General features: G+C 36.1%; 3 protein-coding genes across 4 annotated transcripts; 2 read left to right on the forward strand and 1 right to left on the reverse strand.

Moving 5' to 3' along the window:
- The first annotated feature begins 524 nt into the window (after positions 1-524).
- Positions 525-4,697, forward strand: LOC141841922 (anthranilate phosphoribosyltransferase, chloroplastic-like). 2 transcript variants are annotated; one of them, XM_074730133.1, is made up of 11 exons: positions 525-607; positions 729-996; positions 1,092-1,235; positions 1,324-1,485; positions 1,567-1,650; positions 1,816-2,004; positions 2,907-2,997; positions 3,133-3,192; positions 3,346-3,464; positions 4,219-4,353; positions 4,475-4,697. In XM_074730133.1, exons 2-11 carry the CDS (start codon positions 763-765, stop codon positions 4,481-4,483), a joined length of 1,227 nt encoding a protein of 408 aa, XP_074586234.1. In that variant the 5' UTR covers positions 525-607; positions 729-762; the 3' UTR covers positions 4,484-4,697. The 2 variants fall into 2 exon arrangements, with proteins under 2 accessions (XP_074586234.1, XP_074586225.1); XM_074730124.1 differs by having other exon boundaries at positions 527-996.
- Positions 4,698-5,882: 1,185 nt separating this feature from the next.
- LOC141836673 (uncharacterized) lies at positions 5,883-7,270 on the forward strand. The gene is made up of 4 exons (XM_074724185.1): positions 5,883-5,950; positions 6,110-6,340; positions 6,435-6,507; positions 6,633-7,270. Exons 2-4 carry the CDS (start codon positions 6,159-6,161, stop codon positions 6,921-6,923), a joined length of 546 nt encoding a protein of 181 aa, XP_074580286.1. The 5' UTR covers positions 5,883-5,950; positions 6,110-6,158; the 3' UTR covers positions 6,924-7,270.
- A 2,954-nt stretch (positions 7,271-10,224) lies between these two features.
- Positions 10,225-10,914, reverse strand: LOC141812209 (protein NEGATIVE REGULATOR OF RESISTANCE-like). Its single transcript, XM_074700256.1, has one exon. The coding sequence runs from the start codon at positions 10,860-10,862 to the stop codon at positions 10,491-10,493; it is 372 nt and encodes a 123-aa protein (XP_074556357.1). The 5' UTR covers positions 10,863-10,914; the 3' UTR covers positions 10,225-10,490.
- Positions 10,915-14,820: the final 3,906 nt, after the last annotated feature.

Here is a 14,820-nt window from a genome sequence, read left to right on the forward strand (position 1 = left end):
ATTTTCTAAACCATAATAGTTACATATTAATAGAAGATTAGAAAATGGGCTGTGTCTAACTTGTATGGGCTCTGTCTTGCATGATCTACTAATCATAAATGGAGTTTGTGCACGAGGGGAATAGGCTTCCTTTTGCTGCAGTGCCGATTGTTCCATTCAGAGAAATCAGGTGTGTGCATGTGAGCTTGCTTTTGGCTCTTGGCATAAAGATAACTTTTTATTGTGAAAACAGTAATTTATTCTTTTTTATCTATTATTCTACATTATATTATGATTTATTCAATAAAAAATATATTAATATAAATTATCATGCAACTAATTTATATGACGATAAAATTGCAAAAAACAAAAAAAAGTGCTCTGGCATCGTTAAACACCGGTAATAAGACGGCTGAGGGCGACGTGGGCCAGGCAGCGTCGAGTCGACGGCTCCACTCTGCTGCCACGTCATCAGGACGACGCTGACGCATTAGGCCGCTCGTAAGATTCTTTGGTCTCCATCCCTTTGTCTCCCGGCTGGGTTTCCATTTTCGCCGCCCTTCAAAAATCGAGGTCCCTTCGGTCTCTCCGAAACGCCTCCGACTCTCTAATCAACTTTCTAATCTCGGCAACCAATTCAATTCATTCCATTTTTGCGCTTGATTCGTCGTTCCAATCTATTACTCTCCCGTTCGGCATTTCCCCCCTTGCTTCTGCCACTTCGATAAATGCAACTCCATGGCACCCAGAGGTTGTAGAATGTTCTGAAGATATTTGTCTTTGATGTCAATGGCGTCGATTTGCGGGAAGGTGGCCTCTTCTTTGTCGGTGTCTTCGCCGTCCTTTTCTCTCTGCGGTTCCATGGGGCGTAGCCAGCATTCGAATTGGCATCCTCGTCGATGCTTCTTCAATCTTCCATCTGCTTCGCGCAGTAGCCTATTTATGGATAATCGGCCCCTGACGGCTTTGTCGATCACAAGCGCCCTGCGCCGCCCTTTGGAGGTCCAGTTCAATGAGGTGAACTTCTCGGTGTGATTGATTTCTGGCCTTGTTCCTTTGGTCTGCTTTATTATTTATTTTTAGCCAGGGTTCTCAAACATTGCGTCGCTCAGGTAATTGAATCTCTCATAAATCGAAACGATCTTGCGGAAGAAGAGGCGGAAGAGTGCCTTAAATTTTTGCTCAACGAAGCGAACGAGGCTTTAATTAGCGCCTTCCTCGTGCTTTTGCGTGCTAAAGGCGAGACCTTCGAGGAGGTATGCCTTAAACTTTGTTAGACTTTGGATGTTGTAATTCCACAAGGGGCGACTTAAGGGCTTCCTTTCTTTCTTTTAACTGAAACAGATTGTTGGATTGGCGAGGGCGATGATAGAATGCGCGGTGGTGGTCGATGGAATTGATGGTGCAGTTGACATTGTTGGTACAGGCGGGGATGGGGCGAACACGGTTAATATTTCCACCGGAGCCTCTATACTTGCTGCAGCAGCCGGTCTGAATGTTGCAAAGGTAGAAAAGGTTCATGATTCGTAAAGTTTCGTAAACATTATACACAGGCAAATAATAAAGATACTTCCCTATTCGTCGCAGCAAGGTAATCGATCCAGCTCCTCTGCCTGTGGGAGCGCCGATGTATTGGAGACGCTGGGGGTGAATATCCAGTTAGGCCCTGAGGTAGTACTCTAGGAGACTCTTCTTTATCCTAAAACCTGGTATTTGTTTTCCTCTTGTTCCTCTCAACTATAACTAGTAATATGTTTTATGCAAATGAAATACCAGAAATATTCAAATGTGTTTCTTTTCAAGTTTTGATCATTGATCATTTTATTATTGCAAAAGGGGGTAAAAGGCTGTGTGAAGGAAGCAGGTATAGGGTTCATGATGTCCCCACTTTATCATCCAGCAATGAAAATAGTTGGTCCTGTCAGGAAAAAGCTCAAAGTGAAGACTATCTTCAACATTTTGGGTCCAATGTTGAATCCAGCAAGAGTGCCATATGCGGTTGTTGGTGTATACCAGGAAGAGATAGTGAGTAACTTTTGCCTGTCATAATTTATCAGAGTTTGAATTGCTTTTGTTTCAATCAATTAGAATAAGTTGATGTCATCATTATCGTCAAGCTTTGTATGTCAAAACTATTTGGGGTTGGGGTTCACTGAATGAATTTTATCCTACCATTAAGTTAATTGAAGATTATACCATTAGTAATGTTTAAATTAGTTTGGATCATCTTTTAGTATATTGACTAGTATTTTCTTTGGCCTTCCTCCAACCTATTACACCTTTTACTCTAATTGATTTAACTCTTGTAACTATAAAATTTATTGGTCACCTTTGGATATGTCATACCATCTCAATTTATTTTCTCTCTCTTTTATAATCTATTATAGTCACACATAATTACTTTTTGGTGATAAAATGTATAAAGCTAGAATGAGTCATGTCCGCTAGTTTGAGATGAATAAGTATGGTAATCCATTATGCCTATATATTCTAATGGTGTTCACCTCTCAAATGACTAATAATTTTGGGACGGAATGAATTTCATTCCAATTCCATGTGGTTCCTCAGCGGCCTATACCTCTAAGTCATGATGAACGTGAGGGTGTCTATTGATGGTATGATGCTCTGCTTCCATTTGTCTCACATGGGCAAATGTCTGAGAGTGCATTCGGTAAGGTCACATAACGCCTATATCTGAATCTGATCACCTTAGGGAAATTCAGGTAATGGAGAGGAAAAGAATCACCAAAGTATTTGCACTTATGGTACAACACTTGTGCCTGAATGTTTTTATTTGTTTAGATCATAATGGTTGCAAAGAATTGAATATTCAACTAATAGTTTCTCCTGAAAAATACAATTATTCCCACGTGTTTAGATAATGAAGGAAAAATTATGGATGCTGAATTCTTTCTTTTCTTCATCAGGTACACAAAATGGCTAAAGCATTGCAGAAGTTTGGAATGAAGAGAGCATTAGTAGTTCATTCTAAAGGTTTAGATGAGATAAGTCCACTTGGTATGATCAAATCTTTTTAGTGAACTTTTTTTGTTAGTTTTTTATCTAATTTTGAACGAGTGTCCATGTTTTTTTTCTCATCCAATACAGTTTCAGTTTTTTAGTGATTATGTTACAAACTGATTTTCCCTGCAGGATCTGGATATTTCCTTGATGTCTCTCCCACAGCAATAAACAAACTATACTTTGAACCATGTAGGCAACTCATTTGTGCATTTGTTTCCAGATAATTAAAATTTGACTGAATCAGAACTAAACTCTCAAGCTGTAATAATAATGTGTTATCCCATTCCTATAATCTTTAACTCCCCTGTAGTTGCCTAGTAAATGAAATACATGATGATGCAGTGGACTCTGGTATTCCTCGTTGCACTCTAGAAGATCTTAAAGGAGGCGGCCCACAGTTCAATGCAGAAGTTCTTAGAAGAGTATTGTCCGGTGAAAAGGGGCCAATTGCTGATGCACTTGTAAGGCAGTTTTTTTTTTTATCAATTTTAATTGCTGTTTCAATTTTCTTAGCAGCAATCTGTCTCTTCAGTTTAAAGTAAATTCCAAAGCAAAATGATTTTCTTTTTACAAAATACTGGCTAGCTTAGCTAGTTTTCATAGGCTCTCTACTCTTTACATAGCCAATTTATCATCTTCTTGCATGGAAATGGGTGGTTTCATCGTTGGCACAAGTCACAGTAATCTTGCAAATAAACTGACTGTTGGTAATTTGTTAATGAAAATTTGAAAAAAAAATTGAATTTTAGCAGCTATAGGAGTCTTCTGTTTTTTCTGATCAGTTTCTAGAGCTTTTTTTTCCATTCTCTGCCAACATTAAAACGACTTGAAGTTATATACTACCTTTAGCTTAAGTAGACAAACAGTTGTTTGATATTCTATTTTATGTAGAAGGTGGAACTCTGATAATAAGTTTATGTTGAGAACCTCCAATTGAAAGCTTTGCACTTCGAACTATTTTTGTTTTTTGTGAATGAAGTTGCTCTATTGTTACTTCTGTTCTCTCTTATCCTTTTGGTTGGCTGCTGTTATTTGGCCCCAAATCCTCTACATTAACATTCTTGCTTGATCAAATTTAAAAGCTTCCCAATTATTCCGGTTGAATATAGCGCAATGGCTAGAGTTTACTGAAAATTATATCAGGTTGAATAGAAGTATACTATGAATATCTCTGTTCTTGCATTTGGCCTCTTCATAATCGCGTCAATGATGCAGGTTCTCAATGCCGCAGCTGCTCTTCTCGTTGCCGGCCATGTGAGCAACTTTAACGAAGGTGTAGCACTAGCACAGGAGACACATCGATCTGGGAACGCCATCAACACGCTGGCTTCCTGGATTGCAGTCTCCAATGTTAGTTAATAGTTTGTATTTGGTTTTGCTGCTTCGGTTCTGCTTGCTCCTTGCTTACTTTATGTTCATGGATACTTTTATCCTGCATCACATTTTCTCACTTTTGCATTGTTGTATACAGAGATCATGATCAGCAAATTTTCAGTCTCTATGATTAGCACCTCTATTGGTTCAAAAAACCTAGTAGCTTGATCTGTCTGCAATAAATTACTCGACTTCCTCGTTGGGACGTGCTGAGGTAAAGGTAGATTGTGGAGCTGAGAGATATTTATCAACTCAATAAATGTTCATCTTGAATAATTGTGGAATATTGATTAATGTAATCGATAACCCTGTTTATCTGTCGTGATTGGGATGCTGATACTCTACTTGTTTATGGATAACAAACACTTGTTCGTTTCAATGCAGCCTTTAACTCAACATGGTTTGGAAGGACAATATTTGATCAATTGCTACAAATGTTACTGATGACGGATTTAGTTGACATTGAACCCATAAGGAAAATATCTCTTTTTAGGAGTGCAATAGATCAGGATTAAAAAGGAGAATTACCCAAAGTGCTATTCACGGAAGTTTAGAATATTTTAACATGCGTCCTACGTAATAAATATTAATTTATAATATTAGTATATATATAGAGAGAGAAAGAGTTTAATAAATAGAATAATTGTTGGTAAAACAAAATAAAGAATAAATAATTAAGGAAGCACAATTATTTCCCAATTTATATATATATGAAATTAATTGTATTTTAGGTGGTTGCGGTTCTCGTATCGATGTGGTATTTTGCTGTCCCTGTACACTCGATTGAAGTGAAAATTTTCGATTTCTACATGATGTTTTTGTATATATTTCATTAAAATATAAATTTTAAACCAGCTCGGAGGCACATGACCATCGTTATTATTACAATTTAATAATTAAGAATACGTCATTATGCACGATTGGGCCATGTGACGGAGATGTCTTTGTGAGAGAAAAAGGCTTTCGTGTCCCCGGCCGGCCTTGCCTACCACCAACATGCCACGTGCCCTTCACAAGGTTGGGTACATACCGGCATTGTCGCATTCTTGCACGACTGGGAATGATTAAAACGCTAAGAACGGCAACCGACAAAAACTTCGTAACAACTTTTCTTTGCGTAATAAAATTAGCCTTCCAGAGCGATAGTAGGGTTGTAATGAAATTTAGTGTTAATTTATTTATGTTACACGTCAGATTAATTATATATGTTCAACTTGTCAAAGAAATAATATTTTTAAATTATATCCATAAATAAATAAATAAAATTCAAAATAAAAATATTTAAAAATTTTAAATAATTAAATAAATTTAAATTGAGAATTTGATAAGATCTAAATGAATAATGGTCAAATTAAATTCTAACCAAGTTCAAATTTATTTAAAAGCAACCCGAGTCAAATTTAAATAATCATTTCAATTTAATTATACGACTTAAATTTTAACACCGTAGAGTTTGGCCTGACTTGTTTACGGCCTCAGACGATAGGGCGTTATAAATCTGTCATATCCGTCGATGTGTGCCCCGTGCTCGTCGCTCCTGTGTCGCTCACTCTCGCGTGGGGAGGCAGCTAAGGCAAATATTGATTCCCAATCTTTTTTTTTTTGTCTCACAAAATTTCTTCAGCTTATTCTTCCTCGATCTGCGCTTATGCTAATTTTTTCCTCAATTTTGAGCTAAGATTTTGGCTATTTTCTAGTTTCTCTTCGATGACAAACTTTTGATGATCTACAGGCGTTCTGTTTGTGGATCTCGAAGAGATCGACTTTGATCAAGCTTGAAAATGAACCACTGCGCGGTGCAACAGAACGCTTTAGCTGCCTGGGAGGACTGGGAGGGGATGGGGGGATCCTTCGCCGTCGCTGGTGCAGACCGCAAACACCCGGTCATCTGCCCCAAGCACCGGCGGCTGGCTCCACTTCCTACCGTCGCTATCCCGGTCCGGCCCTTGCGACGGATTCCGAGGTGATTCCCTTATCCTCTTTGATCGAAGCTCGTACGCCCACTAATTCGATTGCCCCAATCTCATCTTTTTATCTTCCTTCCCCCTTTTCTGCAGTAATCACTTGGATCTGTTGGATCGTTGTGATCCAGAAGCTGGAGCAGCGTTTCCCGGTTTACTTCTTCCGAAGGTGAATTTTTTTTTAGTTTTCCCCCTTCCAAAGTTTTTTTCCCTTCCAATTTCTTTGGGTAAAGGTAAAGCTCTCAGCTATAGGTATTGTTTCGATGATCTGACAAATTCTTCATGTGTGTGCAGGATGAAGGAGCAGAGAACTCCGTGCCTTCATCCCCTTCGTTCTTCTGTGGCTCTCCACCGAGCCGGGTGGCGAATCCCGTTGTTTTCGACTCCCGATTCGGAGAGGACCGGCCGCCTGTACCCGTCGGTCATTTTCCGGCGTTCCTGTCCAGCTTGAGCGCGCCGATTCCAGCACAGCAAGGCTGCCCCTCTGCCAAGATCAGCTACGAGCCTGCCAGGGTGCGAATCGAGGGTTTTGATTGCCTCAACCGCAACCGGCAGCGCTGCAACAGCATCACTGCTGTAGCCTAGACGACGACGACGACCACCTTGTAAATGCATATATTCTAATCATTAACATCAACTACTAAATTTTAAATAACAGAAGCAAAGTTTGGGAGCAAAGTGAGAGAACTGAATCTGCAAATTGGATTTCAATCGTCTCACATCTTGTTTAGTCTTTCATCTTCCGAGTAGGTTTCCCGTTTTGGGTTCTTTTGTAGATTGGAAGTGAAATGAGGGAGTGTAAGTCTTCTAAGTTCATGTGCTATTGTATTATTCTATGTCTAGAACGGGGCATCGAATTGTAAAACCAAAAATAGGCTCATGTAGTGTGGTTGATGCCTGAGCCCATTCATGGAGTTCCATTCCAGTTTTCATGTTGTTAGAGAGTTCTTTGGTTTATGCTGCAGTTGGATGGGCTCTGCATTTTGTATACTGGTGATGGAGAAGTGCTAGGAATCTGCTTGACGCATTAATTTTTTGTCGAACTCATCACGAGTAGCATGCGATGACAGCACTAAGAGGAAGCTTGGCTTGATCGAGTTAGCTTTGATATTTTGTCTTATGCGAAGGGTAATTTCTTCAGACTGATTGTAATTCTACCTGATTTTTCTAAAAACCTTTAGTTTTGAAAAGCTATTTATTTATAAACATTTTTAAAGAGCTCTTTTTCCCTTTATTAAATTTCAGTAATATTAGATTTCCATTTCAGTTTAATTTTTCTTGGATTTTTATTTCTATTTAACCCTTTTATAAAAATTTATCTTCATGTTATTACGTTTTAATACTAAATAATTTTGCTAATTTTATGAAATTCATATAAAACAGAAGTGTTTTAATTTATTCTGTCTTATAGGTATATCTATTTTATTTATAATATTTTAGATTGAATGTATTTTTTTTTTACTTTTAATAAAAGTATGGATATAAGTCTATGTTGCTAGATAAGATTTTAAAATTTTATATTTCTTTTACAAAATTTCATGCTGTTATATATACTAGAAAATATCTACGTCATTCAGAGTCCCCATACATCTCCAATGTAAAAAATTTTTTAAAGAGGTTTGTGAAATCAAAAAAATTTAAAAAAAAAAATTAAACTAATGTGGACATTAGGTTTAAGATATTTAATTTAAGAGCAATAATGAAAGTTCAAAATTATTTTTTCTCTTGAAATTAATCATGTAATTAATTAACAATGAAGTTTGAGATTTATGAAGAGATTTTTTAATTGTAGACAGAAGAGTATAATTTTATATATTTAATATGGCATATTGATCATTTAGAACTATCTCGAATCCCTAAGGCTTGAATCATTATTCAAGACTAAACAAATATCTATGGAGATGTGAGGTGATAAACACTTGTCAACAAGGAACGGATCAAATCGAAGACTTGTTGCACAATGCCTTAAAGTAATATCTCCTTGGAAATCGACTTGTTTTTCCAAGTGATTAGAAACTTAAATGCATCCTCGATATTTTGACGACATAATAATTTTTATACATCAAACTTTTTAACAACATTAAAAATGCAAATATGTTATTTACGTTAATAGAATTGTTTATCATATATTATTATGACAAGTTATAGAGGATAGTTATATAATATGATATTTATATATTATCTAGTTTATTTTCTTCTGAAATACGCCACAACAGTTCCACACGGTTGTCTACGACCATGATAGTTATAGGGTATTGTTCATATGACTCTTATCCTTTTTTATATATTATCTAGTATCTAATTTATTTTCAGTCAGATAGAAAGTAGTGTCTGGATTCCGACTTCATATCTCACAAGGCAATTGACAACGCACGACCATTTGCTTTCGTCTTCCAAAAGAAAGGAATCAACAAAGTTTAATATTTCAATGCGATGCGATCTTTGGTGAATGGTCAAGCGCACACACACCACTCCATATGTCACTTGCAACTTGAAAAAAAGAAAAGAAAAGAAAAGAAAAAAGAAAAAGAGAATTTTGGCATGTCAATGCATTTAGAAGTTGTCACAAACGTATATAATTTGACAATTCCTTTCAGGAAGATGCTACCTTTATCATCATACCCTGAACTCTGAAATCATAAATAAGGAATTAAACAACTTATTTCCAATGTGTTAGTGGCTCGGCATTAAGTATTAAAGCAATTCAGCAATTGGCCCACACGACAAGCATTTTCATATCATGTACCACCGAAAGGCACATAGTAATCCCCCCGTCGCCATTTGTAACATTCATAAGGATAAAATTTTCAAAAAGGATTTGTATTTATTATCATTAAAGGTGTGGAAAAATATATATATCATTAATTTTTGTTCATTTTATAATATATCCTCAAGACTAATTTCAAGTTTTCCAGTTCAAGAGGCAAACTTTGACAGCGCCAACCATTCAAAGCAAGACTCTGTAAAAGATGATATATATTATGATAAAGACAGATTCGTTTAACTGACCAAAAGCTCATTATCTCTTTAATTTTAGGACAACAGCTAAAACACTCGATCAAGCCACAAAAACCTCAAACTGTTATACAAGAATGCATCGGTCATCCCCTTTTATTTCTCACTCCTGTAAAGATTTAGATAGTATCAAGGTCCAGCAATTTAGAGCAATAACAATTAGGAAAACATGGAAGAGCAAAATCTCAGATCAATCTCTTTTAGAACACCAAGGTGACACCTTTGAAATTGTATAAAAATTTTAAAAGTTAACTTTAACACAACGTAACGTGAGTTTAAAACTCTAAAATTGTTTTAAATTTATAGCGCACAAACTGATTTACAAATCATCTTACACTTACAAATGGCGATTGAGAAACTCCAGGGGAATTTTTGAAAAAAAGCAGTAAACTTCGGGGAGAAGAAGAAGTAAAATAGAAATTTCTCCAATACAATTGAAAGCGCTCCTATGATTCCTCTGCTCAAGAGGGCTCAGTATGCAAGGGAAGGGCAGGAGCTCAAAGAGAGCGTTGGTGCCAAATGAAGGAGGAAGTTGCTCAGGAAGAGGATTTCGCTCAAGAAGTCTCTCAGAAGGCGACGTCAGGGATCATCTACTGTACATATTAACGTGCAAGGCAAAATTAGAACTCTATATTCATGCGGTAGGCAGAGTTACAACTCCCTAACAATTGTGTATAAGTTTGCAAAGGCAAAGTCAGAACACAAGGAAATCAGATTGTGAGAAGAACACACAACAGGGCAAATTGAGAATGAACAGTCACCAGTTGTTCATTATGGACAAGAGCAAGGCTCAGTGGTTGGCCTAGCGTCGTTTGTATCCATGTAACAAATAACTCGGTGATCCTCCAAGCCGATACCATATGCAAGGAAGTTATCCAATAGGGATTTTCAATGGACTTATAATCTGTGTATTTGAGCTTTCATTCAATATAAACAAATAGCAAAGCCTGCAGAGTATCTGAGATCATTCATATGATCGATACATGAATAGTAAGCACTACACGTCTAGAAAACAGAAAACAAAACGAAAACAAACAGGTGCCATGTGTTAGGTTCCCGCTTGCGTACGGATTGCATCTTGTAGTTCTTGAAGAAAAAGAAAAAGAAGAAGAAGACGCCGCAGAAGGTGACTAAACTCTACCCTTCTGGCTCCGGATCCACGTTAAGATCGAGGCTCCGCGGCGCGACGATCTCCGCCGGCTGTTCCTCTGCTGCGGGAACGCTGACAGAAGTACTTGAGCGGTCGCTTTTCACCCCATCAGGACCGCAAGCGAAGTCTTCCAGTGAGAACTCAGGGTTCCACCGCGTCGAGCCGTCGCCGACCACCACGGTCCTCTGGCCAGCGGCTAAGCGACGGGAGGCATCGCGCATCTGGCGGAGGATGGTGAAGAACTCCTCCACTTCGTCGTCATTCGCCGCCGGAGGAGCAACCTCGTCGGGCCTAAGCCTCGATGGAAGGCGGCCCTGGCAGTACCGGGCGCCCCTCCGCTTCCTCCCCGACCGCTCCATGATCAAACGGTAACGAGGAACGCAGTTTATTTATTCCAACCCGAAGAAGTGAAAGGTCAAGAGAACGAAGCTGAAAAGTTTATGTTTACTTTACATGAAAAGATAGGACTACCATAGAGAGAATCTCAAAATTATATAGATTTAATTAATAAAAACATATAATTTTTTATGTTTTACAATCTTCATTTCTTTTAATCAATGTTTAGACCTTTAATTTATTTTAACTATTTTAACATTGAACTATCAGCTTCAAAATATTAATTACAAACTTACAAGTTTTTTTACCAAAAAATTCAAAAATATTTTCCCCATTAAAATATCAGTGTAGTCCTTTTAATTGAAGTACTTTAATTTCTTTCTTAAAAAAATAATTATCAAACAAATGTTTAAAAAAAAGAAAAGAAACATTGAAAGCATATGGTGATTGTTGAAATCAAATGAAGAGAATTCATATCTATTTAAATATAAGATATCATGTGAATGGTTGGACAAAAATGCAATAGCTTAAGAATTTTAAATATGAATAAGATATACACATAAACCTTTTGGTATGTATATTTTAAAACTAAAAAATATTAATTAGTATGTCTATATTATATATGCAGCACGAGGAGTACTCGTTTCGTTCCCGTTTTCCATTCAACCACTCCATAGATTTTCAGCGCATGGGAGGGAGGCTGTTTCTGAAGCTGCATTAACTAGATCAGGGAAAATCAACGGAGAGACAGAGGGACAGCTTTAATTAATTTTGAGAAGCTTTCTTTTATTATCGAATAGAAAATCAGTGCATGCACGAGATTTCAAACCTTTCTCGATGGAATACCTCGATTATCAAAAACAAAAACAAACAGTTTATTGACTCACTGTTACTTATTCTCCAAGACCATGGGCAACTACTGCTTTGTTTAATTATTTGAAAGCTCGGATTAGAGAAGGACGAACTGCATGAAAGTCAGCCACTCTTTCTTATTTATATATTAGAAAAAACATAATTGATTGATGGATTTTAAATCGTCCGTTGATTATTATTTTTATTTTTTTTATCCGTTCGAAATTGGACGGAATAAAATTTTCATCTATCTTCCTTAATTACCGACTATGAAGAATAATTATCCCGAATAAAAACCATCTGCCAGTGCGAGTCCGCCGCGAGCGTGGTGGCCGTCGCGAAAGGCGAGGTCATCACCGGCCTCTCTGCTTCTGTCAAGAGAGGGCGAGGCAGCGATCGCATTGAATTGGCACAGTCGCCTGTAACGAGGACTACTCGCCTGTGGCGGCACATTCTTGAGTGACGACGGCGATAGACACGTAACGGTCGTTGTGATGGCGACAATAACCTCGGCTGCTCACTGGCTGTACGTATCTCTTCTCTCTTCTCATTCAGTAAACGAAAATATAATAAACGGAACGCTATCAGTAAAATTCCTCTCCCTTCCTTCAAATAGACCAGATCATCATGTCCGGCCCAGTCTAACTCGGCCAATCTCAACCAATTCGAGCATTAATTTCAGACCGGAAAAAAAAAAGTGTCAATCCCTCGGTTGATAAATGGGACTGCAAAAGCATGAAACGGTGCGTCGGAATCGCACATGCTGATCGAGGGTTGGCGGAATGTTCCCACTTGGCCTTGAGCAATCTACTTTCAATAAAAATTCAAACATGTCACGGTCATCTAGAACACGGGAATAGACGGCTGGCAGTTGACTTCGCGCATTGGAAAATTGGAGCCATCGCGATCGTCATTTAAATGACAAGCAAGATTTATATAAGTGGTTGATCAAAAATTTTTATAGAAGTCGGATCTCCAAAATAAAACAGTTTTAAAAATTAGATACTTAAATTATAAAAAAATATTATATCACTAAATGATTTAATGTAATATTTTTTAGTAATCTATATTTTTAATTTTTAAAATTAATTAATTTTGAAGGTAATCGATCCGATTTCATAGAGTTTTATACGGTCATTAGGATAAATTTAAAAAGTACTCATGTTGAAGTCACCAACAGCTGATCGATCTATCGTTGTAGAATGTTATGATCCATCTGAATATTAGAATTATGGACCGCAACACAATTGCTCTGTTTGGTGGTAACCCGATCTACCCAGGTATCATAGGATGCCAATTCAGATGGGTAGAGTCAAATTGTATCAGGTCATATCAAAGCAAAAAAATTTATGAAAAAATTTCTATCACAATTCAACCAAAATTAAATCCAAACTCAACTCGAATCCATATAACCCAACTAATCTGAATAAAAAAATATTTTTTATTATTTTATCCGACAAGCCTTCATTTTTATCTATCTCATCATTGCCATATTAATACTAATATTCTACTATAATATTTTAATTTTAAAATAAAATTTAATTTAACCAAAAAAACTCTTAAATCTTAAATTTAAATTTAAGTCAACCCTAAAACCCCCAATCCCAACTCCAATCCGAACTTGAAAACCCCCAACTAGAACTCGATAATTTTCAAATTGACTTAAGTCGATTTGGCAAATTAGATTTATTTTTGACACCTCTATATAATCATACTTTATATTATTTTTCATAATTTTTCCAATCAAATAAATAATATGTATGTTTAATGTACCACCATGACCATTTTTTCCCCCATCTCATCATCATTTAAAAGTTATATCAACAAATGATTTAATGTATTATTTTTTAATAATTTAAAATTTTAATTTATTTTAATCGATTAATCATAGAAATAATCAACTTGTTCACATTAATTTTTTTTCGATTATTAAAATAAATTTAAAAATTACTCATGTCGATACAACTAATACACGATAAGTTGATGTCACCAAATACACGATCGACTCGATCATCATTGTAAAATAGCATACTCCGTCTGAGTATTAAAATTTTAAACCGTAACACAGTCGCTCCATCGTACCATAATCCAATCCAACTAAATAATCATATTTTATATTATTTTGTACTTTTTTTAAATTTTTATAAAATAGTGCGCAATATTCTATGTCAGGTCATTTTTTAAAAGATTTGGCCGTACATAATGGAGATATGATGGATGGACTCAGTATAAACTACACGTGGGAAATTCACGAGTATTATATATTTGTAATGCGATTCACGTTCTGGTTGTGTTAGGTAAGTATAAATTGATTAGGATTCAAATATTTTATTTTTAAAATTATTTTATTACTATTTTCACTATTTTATATTTAGATAAATATTTTTTTTAGAAAATGATCTACTCGATTATATTCATCAAATCCATTTCATGCCTGACGATTTTCTCATCTCCATTAAGTATACTATTTATTAATAAAATATTTTTTAAAACAAATAATATATTTAAACAATAAATTAATATTTTTTAAAAAGTAACTGATTATAGATTGAACACTTTAAAATCAAGTTAGTAAACCAATATATAGTTAAACACACATTAAATCATTTAATTTGTTTTACAATTTTATTATCGTATAATTTAATATCCTATGATACCGAAACTATTTCAGGCTACACAAAGACCTAGAACTAGAAGTGCAACATCTCCTAGGAGGTCGGCAAGCCAACACTAATAATAATATACAAGAAGCCCTCAGTTACACTAAAGCATGCCTAGAGAGAGTTTGGACCCCAAACTCTTTCATACAGTTGGGTCCCCTTCACAATCCTAGCCGGCCTATAATGGCTTAGCAATTAGCATTGCCATAATAAATTAAATTGATGATTATATTGGGATTAGCGACTAAAATGAATATAAGATTTCAGATTCTCAAGAGATTATGGACATAATTTTCGTAACTATGTACTAAATAAACTCACACCCTAGTCTAAGACACACTTGTCTCGATTCTATACGATCTGTTTTATTCTCCGAGTCAACAAGTTATCCATCCCATCCTGGCATCGACACCCAATTCTGTATTTAATTTTCACAGTAACAACTTTAAACTGAAATAATTTTTTATTA

The sequence above is a fragment of the Curcuma longa genome, chromosome 1 (assembly GCF_044706935.1).
Source record: "Curcuma longa cultivar G26 ecotype Majalengka, Jawa Barat chromosome 1, ITB_CL_G26_1.1, whole genome shotgun sequence".
Lineage (NCBI taxonomy): Eukaryota > Viridiplantae > Streptophyta > Magnoliopsida > Zingiberales > Zingiberaceae > Curcuma > Curcuma longa.

Coding starts and splice junctions, on each gene's coding strand:
- LOC141841922 (XM_074730133.1), top strand. CDS start 763: ATGTCAATGGCGTCGATTTGCGGGAAGGTGGCCTCTTCTTTGTCGGTG. Junction 1,651..1,815: donor ATATCCAGTTAGGCCCTGAG/GTAGTACTCTAG, acceptor TTATTGCAAAAG/GGGGTAAAAGGCTGTGTGAA. Junction 2,998..3,132: donor AGATGAGATAAGTCCACTTG/GTATGATCAAAT, acceptor TTTTCCCTGCAG/GATCTGGATATTTCCTTGAT.
- LOC141836673 (XM_074724185.1), top strand. CDS start 6,159: ATGAACCACTGCGCGGTGCAACAGAACGCTTTAGCTGCCTGGGAGGAC. Junction 6,341..6,434: donor CCCTTGCGACGGATTCCGAG/GTGATTCCCTTA, acceptor CCTTTTCTGCAG/TAATCACTTGGATCTGTTGG. Junction 6,508..6,632: donor CCGGTTTACTTCTTCCGAAG/GTGAATTTTTTT, acceptor ATGTGTGTGCAG/GATGAAGGAGCAGAGAACTC.
- LOC141812209 (XM_074700256.1), bottom strand. CDS start 10,862: ATGGAGCGGTCGGGGAGGAAGCGGAGGGGCGCCCGGTACTGCCAGGGC.